Source organism: Anas platyrhynchos, chromosome 28 (genome assembly GCF_047663525.1).
Source record: "Anas platyrhynchos isolate ZD024472 breed Pekin duck chromosome 28, IASCAAS_PekinDuck_T2T, whole genome shotgun sequence".
NCBI classification, from domain to species: Eukaryota; Metazoa; Chordata; class Aves; order Anseriformes; family Anatidae; genus Anas; species Anas platyrhynchos.
The window spans coordinates 1,871,676-1,890,428 of record NC_092614.1 but is presented as its reverse complement, the minus strand read 5'-3'; the positions used below and the strand labels follow the sequence as shown (position 1 = coordinate 1,890,428).

The 18,753-nt window shown below is 40.9% G+C and overlaps 1 protein-coding gene across 7 annotated transcripts; it reads left to right on the top strand.

Moving 5' to 3' along the window:
* The first annotated feature begins 4,007 nt into the window (after positions 1–4,007).
* On the top strand, positions 4,008–18,607 carry FBXO47 (F-box protein 47). Of its 7 annotated transcripts, XM_072029027.1 has the most exons (13): positions 4,008–4,501; positions 5,141–5,287; positions 5,369–5,534; positions 8,121–8,327; positions 8,790–8,960; positions 11,795–11,871; positions 12,693–12,770; positions 13,474–13,582; positions 14,485–14,661; positions 15,256–15,402; positions 16,025–16,167; positions 16,561–16,720; positions 17,570–18,607. In XM_072029027.1, exons 4-13 carry the CDS (start codon positions 8,147–8,149, stop codon positions 17,680–17,682), a joined length of 1,356 nt encoding a protein of 451 aa, XP_071885128.1. In that variant the 5' UTR covers positions 4,008–4,501; positions 5,141–5,287; positions 5,369–5,534; positions 8,121–8,146; the 3' UTR covers positions 17,683–18,607. The 7 variants fall into 7 exon arrangements, with proteins under 7 accessions (XP_071885128.1, XP_071885132.1, XP_071885130.1 ...); XM_072029029.1 differs by lacking the exon at positions 4,008–4,501 and having other exon boundaries at positions 4,544–5,287; positions 5,369–5,502; XM_072029028.1 differs by lacking the exon at positions 4,008–4,501 and having other exon boundaries at positions 4,544–5,287; positions 5,369–5,538.
* The last annotated feature ends 146 nt before the right edge of the window (positions 18,608–18,753 follow it).

Genomic DNA, 18,753 nt, shown 5'->3' with positions numbered 1-18,753 from the left:
GAACCATCCTCCCAGCACCGTCCTACGACGACGAAGTGAAGCGAGTTGTCTGAGATGCCCTCCAGACCCCAGGCCAGCACTTTGTAAGGACAAAAGCAAAGGCTGCTCCTGGCTGATCCCATCCCCAGCTTCTCACAGAGCTGCAGGAACAGCTGCTACCACAGAGACGTGCTTGGAAAGCTCAGTTATTTATCACGGTCAGATCCCTTTGATATAAGGCAAACCCAAATACCCAAGGAAGATCAATTGCTGATTCATAAATCATCAGTGAACTTTTCCCTATGGAAACAAGGTTTTTCTTGGTGTTTCTTCGAAGGAATAATAGGGCCCACCAATATGCTCAGCCTGAGCAAACTGATAAGATCATAAAGCAGAGCGGTATTGGCTGCAATAACTTCCTATCTGTTATGAAGCTTCCCATGGCTCAAACGGATAATTATCTGCATGTTGTGCTGACAGGTTCCCATCTGTTTAGGGCTGAATGTTGCATCTTAAAAAGAAACAGAAAGGAATAGCACCAGCTCCACTCTGACAGGTTTGCTCAGCTCTTCAGAAAACCCGAGGAACTTGATTTGAGATGCTAATGAATTCTTAGTAATCCATTTCTTTTTTTTTGTGCTGGTATCTATTTCCCTGCAAATCCAGAAGATGGAGAAATGCCGAAGACAGGAATAATATAAGGAATACTTCTAGGGAAGGAGCAGACTGGAAAATACAGAGTACAGATCCTCAGCTAGGATTTAGGAACTGCCGAGGAACTACTCTGACTTGAGGGGGACCCTAAATGTCTGGATACACAGAGCACAGACCCATAACACCTGGATGTCCTCTGTTGTCTCAGTTTTACATCTCCTTCAGCTCTGGACTCTGCCTCAGAGCTGCCACGTAACTTCCAAGCATCCTTGAGACAGTCCCTCGGCTCCCTGCTCCAGCTTGGAGAGGCGAGGAGAAAAGGGCAAGTCCTGGCATTAAGCAGAAATGCTCCCCTTCCTCACATGCCCCCGACTAAGACACTTAGGATCCAGAGAGGAAGAGGGACACTGGGAAGTTTTGTGTGGTAGTGAAGCCCCTGCCTTGATTTTCTGCAGCCCTGAGCTCAGTAGGATGCCACTTCGTGTTGAAGTGAGCACGTGGACGATACAGCACCGCAGAACTGCAGCAAGGACCAGAGCAGCCAGGCATTCAAGATATATATATACCTTGATCATTTAGTACATGGAATGTACTAAGTAATTCCTTCACAATTTTTTACCTCGTTTGCCTATTTTTGGTTGGATTTTCAATTATCTTTTTTTTTTTTTTTTTTTTTTTTAATTCCTTCAGCTGCACCTCATCCCTATTGCTGTGTTCTGCAAGCAAAATAACATGAAAATTGGACTTTGCGTTATCAAAATTCTGATCACTTTCCGAGCAGATCAAGCAGCTCCAGAGGTCTGGGCCAGGCCTCTGGCCGTATACATTCCTGTCCTTCTCAGACCTGTGCCATTCATCAGCCTTTCAGCAGCCCTTAAATAGAACCGCAAAGCAAAGAGGACATTTTATCCGGAGAATTCATTAAAAGGGATGATACAAAACAGAGCCTTAATTCGCTCCATGTCCTTGCATAAGGCATAGTAGAGCTCGCGCTGGATGAGTCAACAACACCCCCCCCCACCCCATTAATTGTACACTTTTCTCATTTCGTAACGAGCCTTAAACTGCTCTCTTCGAGTATAAATGAAAGACTACGCCGGAGCTCCTTAACAACATTTCAGAATTTCACTGAAACCTCAGGAGAGGAACACATTTGGCAAATGAGGAAAAATTAGATTTAAACAGAGTAAATACTGACGAAATTTTACTGCCTAAGACTGTGTACGAAGTGACATGAAATTTGGAAGCGCTTTGTCTTCTGTGGTTTATTATTATTATTATTTCCATTTTGTAATGTTTACAGTGCAGTAGATGCTGTTCTTATTAGTGCTGGTCCTAGTGGTGCCATTTTTCCACTACTCTCTTTTGAGTCCCACCACATTTGGTGTTTTCTTTTAAAGCCCCAGCTTAATTTAAGAAACCACCAAAAAAAAATAAAAAAGTGCCATCTTTATGTCCATTGCTTAATAGCTTTCTAGTTATTTAGTCAGAATCTAGCCCTTGTGGAGGTAGGGAAAAATCAGAAGACATGAAGAATGTATATTCTAAACTAAAAAGCAAAAAGAACACCTTAAATAATAATATTTAAAGCCAGTTTTGGGAGGCTGAACATAGTGGCTTGGCATTACTGTAACATCCTTCCTGCTCTCAGAGTCTAAAATGTAAGAAGGCTCGCTCGAATGGGATGGGGGCAGCAAGACAATCCTTCCCATACTCAAAACCCTGGCACCACTGGGGCTGGACAGGGCCCTGGGGGCTTCCCCTTCCCCACCCTGAAGCACAAAATTCTTCCTCCTCTCTTTTCTGTTAAGGTACCCCTAACTAACCGGTCTTCTTTCCTATTTGCACCTAGTTATCCATTTAAATATAGCTGATGATCTTATCACAGGGCTCTTTTTTTTTTTTTTTCTTGAAAATGATGCATGTGTAATGAGTGAAAGCTGTGCTGTTTTAATACCAGGAACGATTTAGATCCTGCTACACGAGCATTCCTGCAGAATTTAATGCCGGGCTGGAGCACGGCTTCAGAGCATTCACATTTACCCCGTAGCTTCCTATGAGTTTTAGATGCCTGACATGCCCGTGCCCCTCGGAAAATCTCACTAGCAGCTGCCTGCCGTCTAAACCCTACATATTTGAAAAGCTGACTCCATCGAAGTCCCGCTCTTGTCATTTAAATGTGCTGCCACCGTTGCTATCATTGGCAGCAGCAGAGCACTCGAGACACAACCGGTATTTTTACCAGACTTACATAACTCTGCTCACACATACAGCGTAGGCAGAGCAAAGATAAATTGGGTACACAAGACAAGGCCACTTATGCATAGAATAAGCAGTTAGCACTCGAGCAGAACCATTACCATAGTGTATAAAACTCAATTGTACTTTTTTCCTTATTAGCTTTCATCCTGTCATCCCAGAACAGTTTACAAACACTGGCTAGGATTACAGAACCTCAAATAAAAAACACAGCCCTGAGTCACTCATCCAATTTGAAACAAACATGAGATAATACTTTTACCACACAACGCACTGTAATTGCCGATGTTGGTGTCACTGTTACTATAATTAATTATGCCAATCACTAAGTAGTCGGACATATTTATGTAGGTTAGGTCCACCAGTACATGTTTAACACAGGAATCTTGATGTCCCCCCACCTCAGAAACCCTTATTTCACTGTCAGGCTCCAAAAAGTTGTTCCAGGGGAAGTGTACTCCATATATGCTCCATTTCCATTACCTGGTCACTAGGTACCAGTGTTTCTAGCAAAATGAACAAGTAGAAAAGTGTGAAAGTCTTTACTCAGGAATCCCTAAAATGCATCTCTCTCTATGGGAATACTGCAGGGCAAAACAGGAACGCATTCAGGAGGAAGAGGAGGATGATACCTTACTATGTGTGACAGAAATGCTCAAGGAGCTTACGGATGCAGAATGCAACTGCTATGGAATTGCATTATTTTTGCACACTTGTCTAATTCACCTTTTCAAGGTGAATATTGCAGCCACGGTTACATCACCGTGGCATTCCCGCTCTCATTGTCGTTAATTTAAGCAGCAGTTAGCAGAGGATGCCATATTGTTATGTTTGGGTTTGACTCTTATTTGGTTTCTATTTCAGTTTTGCTAAGGCAATTTTTTCCTTCAATAAACTTACAGAGAAAAAAAAAAAAAAAAAAACGAAACTGTGAAGAAAAGCCTACTGAGGAAAAATCCTTTAAGGCAGCTGCAGCCCTCTGCTGCCATCGTATGGGAAGTGCCTTAGGAGCAGCAAGAAAACCTCTCCCCAGGGGTTGTGCTACTATCCCCCAAAGCACTAGTTATTTAGAGAGCGGTTTCAGAAGCAGCAGTTAAAAGAAATAACAGTTCTAAAATCAGTTTTGTAGTGAATACGAACTGACAACGTTCCAATGCTCCAACTGACAACGGCAGCTCGCTGGACTGTTCCCTGATCATCCAGCACCCAAAATGACGATGCTGTGCCCCTCTCTCACCATGCAGTGTAACAGCACAGCAATTTGTAACCGCCCGTCGCAGCACAGCTTTCACAAGCAGTGTTTGCAGCTGGGCTTGTGCCATATTTTCATTTTACAGCACTACAGCTTTGCTCTGAGACGTGCGTTATGGCACCGTGCCTCAGCGCTGTGACATCTCTCTGCAGCATCGTTAGTTTGCATGCAGGCTTCATGTCCTGTGTAACAAGCTTGTCCCAGAGCCTGCCTCCGTTGCTTGGGATCATTTTTTTCCCCAGGAGACAGAGGACTGGGTTTGGTGGCCCTGGCCTCTGATGGGAACAACTTTGCACGGCATCGGGGCCATGCAGTAACACAAGTGACAGGGAGCTGGGGGTCGGCCTCTTCTCACAGGTAACTGGTGACAGGAGTAGAGGGAATGGCCTCAGGTTGCACCAGGGGAGGTTCAGGTTGGAAATGAGGAGACATTTCTGCTCAGAAACAGCAGTCAGGCATTGGGACGGGTTACCCAAGGAGGCGGTGAAGTCACCGTCCCTGGGGGTGTTCAAGGAGAGGTTGGACGTGGTGCTTGGGGACAGGGTTTGATGGGTGACATTGGTGACAGGGGACGGTTGGACCAGATGATGTTGGTGGCCTTTTCCAACCCTAACACTTCTGTGATTCTATGGTTCTGCAGGCCTCATGTCCCCCAGCAGTTGAATATTCATGAGGGGGGTGTGGCCACATGGCAGCCTGATTGAATATTCAAAAGGACAAGGAGGCGGGAAAGGCAAGCCCCGAGCCCGCTGCTTTCTGCTGACAGGGGCAGCAGGGAAAAAGGCGGGAAAGTAATTACCGCAAGCCAATTAGCGCAGTAATTTGTGCTAAGAATTCCCACACAGGCAGGAAGGGAGGGATTATTATTAATACTTTTGAAATACAGCTGAAATGAAGTGATGCAGCAATTTGTTCCCTCCAAAACACCTGCTGCTGCACCCATCGCCCTGTTGATAACCACCGCCCCGAAACTGATTTCTTTAATGTTTTTTGCAGTTTCTTTTCAAACTGTCTTCTCGCTGGGTGTACAAACAGTCCATCTCCTGACCAAAACACACAGCCAGAGGTGTGCCCCCGCCTGCGTGTGCATCTCGCTGTGTGCATAACCCTGCCCAGCCCCAGCTTTGAACTCAAGTAAAGGAGGTAGTGATGTTCGACTTAAACCAGTTATGTTTTAAATAATAAATAAATAAAACTAATTTCAGTGTTTCCTTTTCCCTTCAGGACACGCACGGTGCTTGCTGCAGGCGGCAGGGCCTGCTCACCCGCTGCTGCCTCTGTCCCTCTGCCCGCTCCCCTCAGGCAGCCTGGCAGGCGGCCCGGTGCAGGGGTGCGTGTGGGGAAGGAATTTCCGTGAGGTAAAACAGAGCTCATAAAGTCCTGTCTGTGGGTAGGTACGGACTGTGTGGCCTTCTCTATTAACTGGACGTGGGTGCAGAGGTGCAGGTCACTGTTTTCAGGCAGCTAACCCGCGTTTTGGAGGGCAGCACCTGAGAGCGATGCAGGGAGCAGAGGGGAATGCGGCCTAGCGGGGTGCAGGGGGCTTGTCATTTGGCCTAAGGATCCCTCACACAATCTGACACAAAAGCACAGGTAAAAGGCCAAATATGACCCGTTCCATCCACCACTGCTGCCTGAGCAGCCCAGGCTGTGCCAAAAGAATCAGATGTTGGCATTTCCCCTCTGAGGAATTCCCGAAGGGATGAGGCCGAACCATCAATCCCTCACAACACAGAGATCCCTGTCGCCATCAGCAGCAGGATCAGGGCTCCCTGACTTTCTCATCACAGTTATTCACGGATTTAGATGTTTATGGGTCTGGTCTGAACTACCAGCCCAGTGTTAGAACCTTCAGCACAAATATAAATACGCTTCCTGTAAATTGTCAGTGTAGGCCACAGGGTAACAAGTATTTATGTACCCCGTGGCTGTGCTGGGTGCCCTGAGGTTTGTCATTCCTCACTTGAACTTGTAGGTTTTTGTGTGTGTTGACGAGGAAAAAGGGAAAATTCCTGCTAATATTTGAAGAGATTCGTTTATGCAGTTTGTGATGAGGAAAGGAAACAGAAATGCTCCAAACCAATCTCCAAAGTAAACAACCTTTTGTAATAAGTGTTTGCCAAATGCTAACACATACTCAGAAAAATACTGATCAGGACAAAAGTGCATCAATTAGCAGGAATTTAGCGACTGCTTAAGGATAAGAAACATTGTATAGAAGATTGGAAGTTGATGCTTTCTGGCTTGTAAACAAATCAGTTTATAGCAACAAATAAGATGACCCTTCCTGGCTAGTGTTATGGGTTCAGCTAGTTAAATATTTAACGTTTACCTTTCAATTTCCAGCCTCGATTAAGCAGTTCTCTAAACAAGTGGTGTCCCAGCAGCAGATGGAGGTGCACAGTCCATTGCACTGTTCTGGCTGAACTCCCTGAGAAATAAAAAACACATTAAGTCAGAGAGGAAGCAAATGGGAGCTTTCAGTAAAGTCTCTAAGCTTTGGCCTATGAAACTTCCTGCTTGTACTCATTTTTATTTACATTAATTTTATCTAGCCCTGCTCTAAGTTACAATAATGGTAGTCAATCCAACTCTGGTCGAGTTGAAACAGACTGAAATTGACTGATTACTTCTGAAAACTTCCCTTGTGTTAAAGTATTCCCTCCCCCCTCACACACCATGCAGACCCAAGGCAAGCTTTTCAGAAAACACTTAAAGATGCCATAAATTCTTGTAGTATAGTCCTCTTAAAGACAGTAAGGGAAGCAGAGTAAGAAAGTAACACAGGATTACAATTTATTTCTAAAGTGAGAATTAGAAGTAGGTAGCAGATTTAGCCTATCTTGAACAAAATTTAGTGGTGCCCTGTTTCTATGCAGGACTGGCACTACTTTGCATATTTTACACAAGACCTGGAATTTAAGTTGTTTTGAATCCACAGTTGTATGTATAAAACTTCCACTGACTTTCAGACTGCGCTTTCTTTGCTTTTAAAAGATAAATATTTTTATTTTTTTTTTTCATATAACTGCGTGTTTATCTATGGGTGATTTCTGGAAAGTTCTTAAAGGATTCTTGAAGGTTACATCAATTTTCTGTCTCTTGCTTAAGTAGCATAAAAGCCAAACGAAACAGTCATTCTAGGAGCAGTCGCATTTGCTCATGAGCATTGGGAAAGTTTAAAGTATAAGCTTCCTTAGCTAGCTAGAATAATAACATACCTAAACTAAAAATGCTTCCTCCAAAGTACAACTTTCTAACATTTCAGTGTAAGGAATGCGCTTTATACAGTGCACAAGCACCGGTCAGACAAACCAGTTTGTGACATGGATGAGGAAATGCCCCATATTCTTCCAGTTGTCGGTTTAAACAGTGCTTCCATTGTGGATGTGGCGATTTTGTTCAGTGGCATATTAGAGAGGCCTGGCTTGCATGCTTTAGCAATAAATATGAAGGATGTTTGGAACTTGTTTTCTGTAATTTTTGTAAATTTTTAATCTTAGAAACAATGAGGTCTATTCTCCGAGTGTATTTCCCGCTGATAGTAACAGAGATGTTGTAGTGCAGCTTGGACAGATTCCAGTTGTGTTACTACCAGTGCTGCCAGCTCTTGTAATTATACTGCAGCACTCATTCTCTTTGGCATTTTCCCTGAAGCCTCAGCTGCTGGAATCAAAAAATAGTGTGAAAAATCTCAGTTAATTTTTTTAAGATGTACTGAGTCTCATTGTTGTTTGACAATGTGAAGTGTACCTACTCTAGAGACTCAGAAACCAGAAGGTAAATAATAAAAACATATTTATTGTTCTTTTAAAACTCTTTACTTTTCAGACCTTCATTTGGGAAAAAGTTGTGACACTGAATTTTTTGAGATGACGATGTTGTATCATTTGTATATCACACACGTAGTTGTTATATGAAATTAAGCCATGTTAGGTGCTGCAGGAAAAAGTTTCTCTCTCTATTTTCTCTCCAGAATGAATTGAAGACACTGACAGAACAATGACATCCACTGCAAGGACCAGCTACACCTTGATTCCTAACCAGAAATACAGACGCAGTAACCGTCACTCCAGACAGCACTGCGACATCGTGGATACAGATCCCCAATCTCTGTCAACACTTGGATATTTTAAAACTTTGCCATTAGAGATATTTCAAATGCTATTGAATTATCTCTCAGGTGAGAATATAATAAGTCCATCAGAAATCTCTCAAATGCTATTGAATTATTTCTCAGGTGAGAATCTAGTAAGAAGGGTATTGTTTCCAATATCTGAAAATTACCATAAAAGTTTTCCATTTAGAAAAATACATTATTATTTTAAATGTTTTACCTTTTAGATAGGAGTGTCATTTTATGTGACTTATTCTCTGAATTTTTATGTATGAAGAACCACATGACCAAAAAATAATTTATAATTGCAGACTATGTGAAGTTCTTTTTGCCTATTATGTGAAAAGTATTCCTTAGATCTATACATTTATAATTATCACCATCTACTGGCAAAGGAGACAAACAGTAATACTTTATTATTGTTATTATTTCTTGACCTATTTCGGAAGTAAGATAAAGCTGTTGACTACTAATCAGCATGTTTCTTGCAGTAAAAATTTACATGCATACTGACTTTTGCTTTTTCAGTGAAGGATATCAGCATGCTGTGCATGGTGTCAAAAACCATCGGCAACCGCCTTATTACTTACATCTCAACCCCATCAGGAAACCGAAGGCTGTTACTGCAAGACTTTCATAACATTGAGCTACCTGGCAAGAAAGAAGGATCCTATATATTAGAGCACTACAAATCTCTAGGTGATCCTTTAATGCAAATGGTAACAATTACAGGAGAACCAAACTTGGTTAAAAGGTTTCTTCTGTTATATGCATTGATTGGTAAAATGCTGAGTATATGGCCCAAAACATTTGTGCAGCTCCCTCTAAGATTAAAGTTCCTCCCCATGTCAAACGGTCTACTCAAATACCATTAAATTGGAGGGGAGTGGTATTGCTTGAAATGATTCCAAAACCTTTTAGTTTTGCAGAAAATAATGTATGTTCTGCCTCATCCATGTTTATTTTTTTTTCATAGTAAATGGAAAGCAGGGTTTGAGCAGAGGAACTGGATCAGTTCTCAGTAGTAGGTTTTTCCAAATTTAGTTTATTTGGACACCACAACTGGAAACTGCAGCAGAAACCAAGACTCCCAGGCCCCACGCTAGCTAAGGAATTTGGCTGTTCAGACTGCCTTCATGTATCACTTTGGACTAGCTTGCATTCCTCAGTCTGGGAAATGTAGCTGCAGTACTTAAACGCAGTCTAGCTCTAAAATGACCAACAACCATTTCCATCAGAAAGCCTGATAGCCTACTGGAGATGTATTGCAGATCACATTCCGCTTCTTAGAAAAGAAGCATGCTCATCGTGAAAATGTTATCACAGTTGTCACTGATCAGCATTCCCCTTGGCAGCCGTGTATCAGAGTTCAAATGCTGAAATGGGCATGGAGAACACATTCTCCTCTCACTCCTTGCTTATGTGGAAATGCCTGCGCTTTGGCTGTCATGGTATAACTCCTTCTGGACGGAAAGATTCAATTGTTCTCTTTCAGACCTCTTTTGGCACAACATAATAGAAACCCAGAGCACAATAGCATAGGGTTGGTGGTAATGAAGAACACTGTACGTCTTCATATTCAAAATTGATTGCTTTCTGGTTTTTACTAATTTTTAAAAGACTGATTCTAACTCATTCAGCCCATCACTCAGAAAAGGAACATTCTTTCTAGAAGGCTGAATTTTTTTTCGCCCACTCACAATAAGCATTAATCAATCAGAAACTAAATTAAATCCTAATTTGATCCATATCAATTAACTGTTATCTAGCTGATTAAAAAACGCTGAGTTTATTTGACAGGGAAATAAAATGGTGCCATGGTTAGATGCAGAATTATAGGTAGAATTATGGTTTGAACTTGACATTAAATAAAGGTATACACAAAGTAGAGGAATACTGTTGCAGTCATTCAGACTATAAAGACATCTTATAAGCAATCCATGTAGGTTTTGGGGTATCTTAAAATAATTTTAGCATTTTTTTTATTTTTAAAATTAAACCTGATACTTTGAAACTGTTTTTAAAAAAATCTAAATTGATTTGGTCGTTGTAGTAACCACATATGAAATGATAACTTGTTATTTAAATATAAGTGTGAACCCATCACTGTAGTAGGCCTAGTAATAAAAAACATGACATATTTAGAATATATAGATCATTGGCAATATCTATCTCATCAGTGGAAGGCTCAAGAAAAATGTTTTTCTTAAGAGATCAGTTACAAAATCAATATTTACTTTAAAGCAGGAAAGACTGGACTCAATGGGAAAAAGTCATTCCTGTTCAGAGAGTCTGCACAGAGTCTATGTAATACATAAATCTCACTTAAACTTAGAAGAGTCTGGCTGCACTCTAGTGCATGGTAAAATCTTCCATTACTTGAAATGGGGTCAAAATTTCAGTCATTGTTTAAAATGGACTTGAGTTATAACTGATTGTGGCACTGACCTTCAACACAGAGGGGATTTTGCTCTATAAAACCAGAGGCAGTACATTTTGCTCAACCCTTTTAACTCAGCATATTTTTTTCCCCAAACTGATGTCTGTATTCCTACTTGCAACGGCATTGTCTTAACAGTTTCAACTGTTCTTCAGGGAGTTCTCTCCAAAGTCTAACCTAGTCAACAGAAAATTGACTTTACTGAGCTTTGGACCATGTCCTGGGCTGATAAATAAATTATGTCTGTCATGGAAGAATGTGAACACACTTCTAAGGAAAGAGTCAATTTAGAACCACGGTAAATGTATAAAGTACTTTTTGACATTGGAGAAGTTGTGTATTTCTGCAGAGACTGACAGTTCAGGAAGAAAAGTAGCAGCTTTTCTGTGGATTTGTTTGATTAATTAACAAGCTCTCTCTATATATTATCCTGGTAGAAGTTTTTGAAGAGCAAGCTGTTAACCCATTTTTGTAATAGTTTAGAAAAAAAAAATGCTTCTTAACAAACAGCTGTTCCACACTATAATGAACTCCAGACTTTGACGTCCTAAACACATACCATTTCAGCCCTGCATAGGAAAATAATTTTACCTCTTAGCTATGTTTTACATTAACAGAGTTTAGAATATTTGCTTTTTAGAGCATGTGGTTATGTTGAAAAAATTTTGGAAGCTCAGCTTTCCATGATGTAAAGGAAAAGCGGATTTCCCTGGGGGACTGTTAAAAGAGGTGCAACAAGCAACATTTATTTCCAGTATTTTTAACAGCTGTAACTCTAAAAGCAATATAGTTATTTTAACAGGGATTAGTTGTGACTAATAGGGACTCTAAGACAACATAACAAACAAGCCGTGCTGTAGGAAGCTTACATACTTCCTGACAGCATTCCTTTTGTCAAAGGTACCCCTGCTACAAAGCATACATCTCTTCTACAAAGCACAGCTTACTGTTACGTGCTGCTCTTTTTGCCTCAGCATCTTTTCACTGGTGAGAACGCATCACGTGCACGTGATGTGAATGCTTAAGGTAATTCAGAAGTGTACGTGCCGTGTATGTGTACTCATAGTGGTGTGTGTATTCGTTTTGTTCACAGGATTGTTGCTTAAAAGATGCACACTTCTATTACCTACAAAAGATAGGCTAAAGTATATACACAAGATACTCTCAGAAGTAAGTTCACATTCCTTTCACTAGAGCTTTGATCTGCCACTTGCATTTCTATAAGGTAATTTTTAGTGGAATTGTCTTTTACTGTCCCTTTGCTGGAGTTTATTAACACAGTATAATGAATTCATTGATTTGAAGTCAGTCTCTTCTTAATAATAATAATATAAAAGCCTAAACCAGCATATTGAACATGAGGCTGTTCTGGGATTTTTTTTTCTGAGCAGCAATGCTGATTTAAGCAGTTCTTACATCCCCTTCTGCCACCCTATAACAGATCTGTCCCTCTTCCCCCGTCTCAGTTGAGCTAAACAGGTTATTTGTGGTACTACATGGTGAGTTACATCAGGAAATTGATGGAGGATGAAAATCTGGGGTGGGGAGGAGAGTTGGAGGTGATTTGTTACATCAATCTTAGCCCCAAATCTGCTGTCCCCAAATGTCTCAGCTGGACTAATAAAAGATCTCACTTCTTCCCCAAAATATTTTCCACCTCATATTCCAAGATCAGATGTTAACTTATCTTCATTTGCGGATAACTAGAAATATTGTGGTGGAAGAGCACAGCTCTCCATAGAAATCTAAATCTCCTGCAAATAGCATTGCTCTTCTTAGACACCTTTTGGCCACCCATTTGACCCTGGTTTTGAAATTAAAGCTAAACTATCACGTACGTACTGAACGCGTTGCCTTAGACAAAAAGAGAAGGGACTCCTTCTGAATGCCCATGATCAGTATTGATATACACAAGGAGTACTGAGTATCTTCAGTCTCAGGAATTTCTTTATGGTCAGTTACAGTAAGTTACTAATATTCTGTGCTTATAGGTTTCCTGCTTTAAATTTAATGGCTGTCCAAGTCCTTTGCATTGTTTAGGATTACAGTGCTACGGGGTATTTTTACAGGTATGGTATCTTTCTGGAGAGAAGGCAAGTATCACAATTATAAAAGAAAATTAAAGTAGTTTTATAAATTAATTTGTGGTTTTGCAATATATTCAGAAGACTGTTTTAAGGTTTGGGGAGGGGGGAAGGGGTATTTATTCACTCAGTTCTCTGGATTTCCTTTGTGGTTGTTAAAGTTGCTGATTTGACTCTGGAGAATTCCTTGGTCTGGATTTCACTACCAAGCAGTCTGGATTTTGATTAGTGATTTATTATCTAAGAAGACATTGGAGAAGGGGAGCATTTTATTGCACAGCTTCGAATTCACAAACCAAGAGGAGAGATCGTTTAGTTTAAAAGTAAAGGATAAGACAATCACTTGTGCCAGGACATTTGTCTTTGTAGCAAATACAATTGTGTACTTTTCCACATAAGATTCAAAAAATAAGATCTTGAGCCTGAATGTGGAACACTGTTAGAGGCTTTTGATTCTTAAGTACGACCTCTGGTACAATGTACAGCACCCCTGTAGCAGATAATGGTTTCCCTACACTCATCAGGGAGATGCTGTGCTGGCAACCACACTCTAGGTATGCCATCTTGCCTTTCTATTCTTCTGATAAATTGTAGGACAGATTTAATTTATCTAATATGAGAAATTGCATTGTGATCTAAATCTATGGCTCAATCCATCTATTTTCCGCCTTTCTTTTGTAATTTTCAGATCCTAACAGCAGGCTGGGATGAACTGGAGTGTCACCGGGTTTTTAACTTCCTCTCTGAGCTGAGCAATTTACCCCGTAAAGTACAGACAGTTGTCAGCAGCAAACCAGGTAATCATCAAAGCAGACAAAGGTCTTACAAAATCAAACTGCACTGTCATGGAGAAGGCAGAAAATGGAGCTTGATTACTGCAAACAAGATGCATCTAGATTTGAGAACGTTTTAGTTCAGCTGAGCCTTTTAATACTGCTCCTTTCCTGACTCATACGTATGTTGTTAGCTCCAGCATTATGCAGAAAGTGGCCCTTTTAAAGTAAATGCTTTGCTTTCATATAGATAAATACATTTTTTCCCACCAAAAGCAAAGCTAAGTGCTTTTGCCTTTGACACATATCCTATAGTGAAGAAAGTTTTCTTGAGATCTTGTGTTTTGTTTTAAATCTTATTGTTCCATTATCAAACTAGTGCATAAGTTATATAGAGAGAGAAGAGCAACATGGACTGGAATGTCTCCTGCTGTACAACACTGCCAGTGAATCAATGGGAAAGCAAAAAAGATAGAAATGTGGTAAAAAGTTAGGTTTAATATTTCTGAAATACTACAGTGATGTGGCACATACCTCTCAAAAAATTCTTAAGTTAGCTAGCACAGAACCAGGCATTTCTGTGCAACACTTTATACTTGGCCATTCACACACTTCCTCCTATTGCTGCTTACTGATGCCATCAAAGAGAAAAGATCAGAGTAACCGAAAAAACACAGCTGAGAGCCCTTGAATGCATACATGAGATGCTGCAGAAAGGTACCAGGGGGTGCATTGACAGAATCTATGGCCTGAATTACTGCAATGTATTCAAAAGAGCCAAACTCAGGAAGTAACAGCTGAGAATTTTATGAACCCCTCAGATGTTCTTGGGCAGCCTTAAGAAATCCCTTCTCTCTCTTCCTATAAAACGTTTATCTGTGTTGTACAAGGCTTAATGGAGCTATATCTACATTCTTTTTCCCCAGGAAGTGCCCGAAAGCTGGAGCTGCGGATAAGGTTATTCTGTCGTAGCGTCTTCTTGAACCACTGGATTCATCGAAGTGATTCTGCATTTTGGTTGACTCGTATTTTAAAGCCATGGCCAATGGTTAACCAAGCTCGCCTGTTGTATATCATCTTTGGGCCAGTGTCCTCTCTTGACGGTGAGTAGTTTCAGGGATTCATTTTCAAAGTTTGCTCCTTGAGAATGAGATTTCCCTGTAGGATGCAGCATTTCTGAATACCGGACTTTATGCAAATAACCTGTAATTGTATTGCCTAGAAAAAAATCCTGCTGGTTAACCAGACCTGACCAATATGTGTGTGCATATATATATGTATGCATAAGATACACATCCTCTCTGTGTGCACACACATATATATATACACTCATATACCAAAAAATAAATAAAGTTACAATTCAAGTGAAGAAATGGCACCTCACTTCCTCTATTCTCCTGTATTTAGGGTAAAGTTAGCTTGAAAGCACCTCAAAGCAGTGTCTGCTTCTCCGAAGAAAAGCCCCTTTCTCACTTAACTGTTAAACCAGGGTTTCTTTAAATCACTCTGTGGTTCATGCTGCAACTACTACTGTCCCTATTAAATGACAGATGGAAAAGAATCTCACTGTCACAAAGGCTGAGTTACGTTACCTGAATTCCCCTCCCCTGACTCTGCTTTAAGGCCCAGTTTAGCACCTTCCTTGCTTAAAAATATTACTTTGTCACTTAATAGCAGTTGTGATTAATATTGCTCAGGACATGTGGTTTGGCAGAAAATGATAGAAGGACCAACAGATGAGACCAGTCTGAAAGGTCTAGCAGATGCAATTAAACTGCTGTATGATACAGAAGCTAGAGAATGGACAGCAGACGATGTTATCAGTCTTGTGGATGAGCTGTCAGGTGTGTTTTTGCCTTTATCATTAATCCATAGGATTATATGCTCATGTCCTCCAAATCTGGCAATAATTGTGTTTCAGACACACGGGTGCCTTGGGAAACTGACTGCAATATTCCTTACAGTAGCTGAGGTGTGACTGGAAAAGTCATTACACTTGGAAGTCAGGCAGTAGCTGGGGAAGAAAGAAACCCAGCACTGGTTGTAAATTCAGGCTTTCCCCATTGTGAAGTATTTTAAGAATCTATGAAGAACCTTAAAATTCAAATCTTGTGTAACCATTATGAAGGAAACATTGCCCAGGCTGGGTAAGCCAAACAATATTTGTTCTAACTGAAATTCTACAGAACAACGTTAATGTTTGCACTGAAAGTTTGTTTTGGGTGAGATCATATCACAGAAGCTATTGTGAAGAGCTCTAACTGTAGTGCTAGTAAGAATTGCTTGTGTAACTTCATCGCTCTGTATTTCAGAAAGTATCTCCTCACAAATTCTGGTTAGCTACCAAAGCCAGTAATTTATAAATTCACATCTTCCAGAATGGTTTTTAATGGCACTCCTTCCTTTTTAAAAAATAGTAATTAAAAAAAAAATAATTAATAAAATTCTCTCTATTTTATTGCAAAGTTGTTCCCCGGGAGTGGCTCATGGAGAACAATGCTCGGCTTCTTATTCTGAGTGGAAACAACATCTGCTTCACTTTCATGGCCAGCAAAGCTGTGAATGGAAGAGCATTTGAGTTAGCCAGACTTGTGGTCTTCCTGGCTTTGGTGAGTACTACTGAGCAGGGCCTTTTGTCTTTCTACACCCTGATTTGCTTTCTTAGACTTGAAAACTGTGTCCCTATCTACTTCTACAAACCATGACTAGTCCAGCAAGAGTCTTCATTCTCTTTCACCCTCTCCAACACATCTCTGCAAGGTAGCAAGCCTACTCCCGAGGAGAAGTACCACTAGCAAAAGGCCGAGAAGTTCCTTCGTTAGCGTGCCAACAATAAAAAACAACCTGCATGTCCTCAAAACAAGCCTTAATTTTCCAGGGCATGCCTGCAACAAATTCAGTCATTCATTAGAATCAATAGTTAATTCTGAGATTTAATCTTGTCTTTTAAATTGTCATACTCATCACAAAGAGCGTGTTCTAACATTTCCTGTGTACATCAGGTCTGTGAGAAGGATCTGTACTGCATGGACTGGGCAGTAAAAATGATGCAGAAGGTCTGCAAAGTTTTCAGCACTCCAGGGGAGAGAAACAACTTCCTGCAGAGCGTGGAGAATGCCTTTGCTCATATAATCATGGACATGCTACAGGCAGTACTGTCCGGTAAGCCTGCAGGACTTTAATCAGGAGCTAGCACTGGCCAAGGCATCAAGCAACACAGCTGATGTGGCATAACAACCTGCCCTCCATCCCTGCCCTTCCAAGTAGAATGATACTGGAGTGCTTGAAGTTTTTGACATCGCATAGCAATCAATCAATTACTGTAATCAGGAAAGGCGTTTGTTTTATCTGGTCTTGTCACCTTAATCACAGTGTGCATCTTTCCAAGGGATGCTAAAAGCATCCCCTGGGGCAGTTTCAAGGCAGGCACTATTTGTAGAAATGAGCGTGCAAGCAGCCAGCGTGAACACTCACCCACAACTGCTAAAACAGGTAGATACACTTGGGGTGGGGATAAATTGCAGAGACTCAAACTAAGAGAATCCTACGGCCACAGATGGTGAAACCAACAGTCCTTTAAAAATACGTCCCACCAGAGCACGGGGCCTGAGCCCTTTCAGGCTGCTCTAAACACAGGCTTTGAGCAGCTGCCAGCCAGCCTGTTCAACTCAACAAGCTGCAGTTGCTCCCTGTCCACAGCTTGTCAGCCCTGATAAGAACTCATGACTGATTACGCTGGCAATCTGTACAGCTCAGTTAGGACAGATTTTTGTCTTAATGCACAATTGGTCTTGTCCATCTTTGGACAAACTGATGAAGGAATTTTGGAGAGAGTCTCCTGCGTTATTCCACAGCTGTCCTACCACCAGGTGCAGTAGCTGATGCCTTGTAAATCTAAGCAGAAGTTGCTGATTCAACCTCTGTTTAAAACACTGAAGGAGTAAGATTTAGCTTCAAAGAAGCCATTTAGTTTCACTGACCATTCTTGACTGTTTTTGTTTGTGCTCACAGGGGATCGTGATGAGGAGGACATCAGCTTTTTGAATTTGTTTCACCTCATAAATGCACAAGCTAACTTCCATAAGGAAATCCTGTACCTGACCATGAGAAGCAACAGCATTTGATGCTCTGAATTGTACAGACTCTTGCTCTACTCCTGCTGGATGTCTTTTCCCTTTCTTTATTTTAATTTTACTTTTTTACGTTTGCATAGCAGTGCCTGGTTATTTCTCTAATTTCTACCCCAGTAAGAGCTGGAGTGACAGCAGGAGAAGCTAGTGGCATACATGTCATAACAGCTGAATGAGCTCATGGAACGTACTGGGGGACCTCTAAGTGTTCAAAGCAGAGTTTCACACGTCAGGCTCCTCTGAGGCTGTGTTCAGACGCGCTGAGGAAGCGGGCTGGGGGCCTTCGGTTTGGGAACATAAACCGCATTCTTTTCCCACTGTGTATGTTTGCATACGCAATAAAAGTAACATGGTTTTCATATTTGATGCACATACACATAATAAAGAATGTTATCTTAGGTCAGAACCAAAAACATTTTGATCTTTTAATTTTGTTTTCTCTTGGGAATCCAAGGAGAAAAAAAAGAGACAGACATAATTAGAGAAGCACAGCTACATTTTTTTCCAGTTTGCCTGGGTCTCTCTCTCACTAACTCTTCCATTCTGTGACAGAAGTGCTCCATAGATTGTACGTTCAGTTTTGGCAGAAAGAGTTGATTCGTGAAAGCAATTTAACTGTTTTGATTAAGTAGTTTGATTTTTCTTTTCCTTCAAACTCCAGGTGTCTTTTAACCAATAAAGCGGAAGAAACTTTAAATCCCTCTCCCCGCCTACTGTAGTAACTGAACTGTTAACGTGTGTTTGCCTTTCATAGGACCTAGCTAAGTTGAAGAGAAGTTAAATAAATACACATAGACCAAGGTCACCATTTTAGTAAAGTATATAAATGTTTGCTACTTACAAAACCTTTGATTTTCTGCTATATTGCCTTCAAAACAAAAATACATAATATGTAATAAAACCCACTTACTTTCCTGTGCATTGCTTACAACACGGTTATTTTCTTCATGTTATCAAATACTCTTCTTCTCCACCTGAACGACTTTCCAGATGTTTTAGCGTTCCTTTAGGACTGGATTTTAGCTGCAGATACCTGTGATGAGCTTTTGAAAGCCTAGCTCCAAC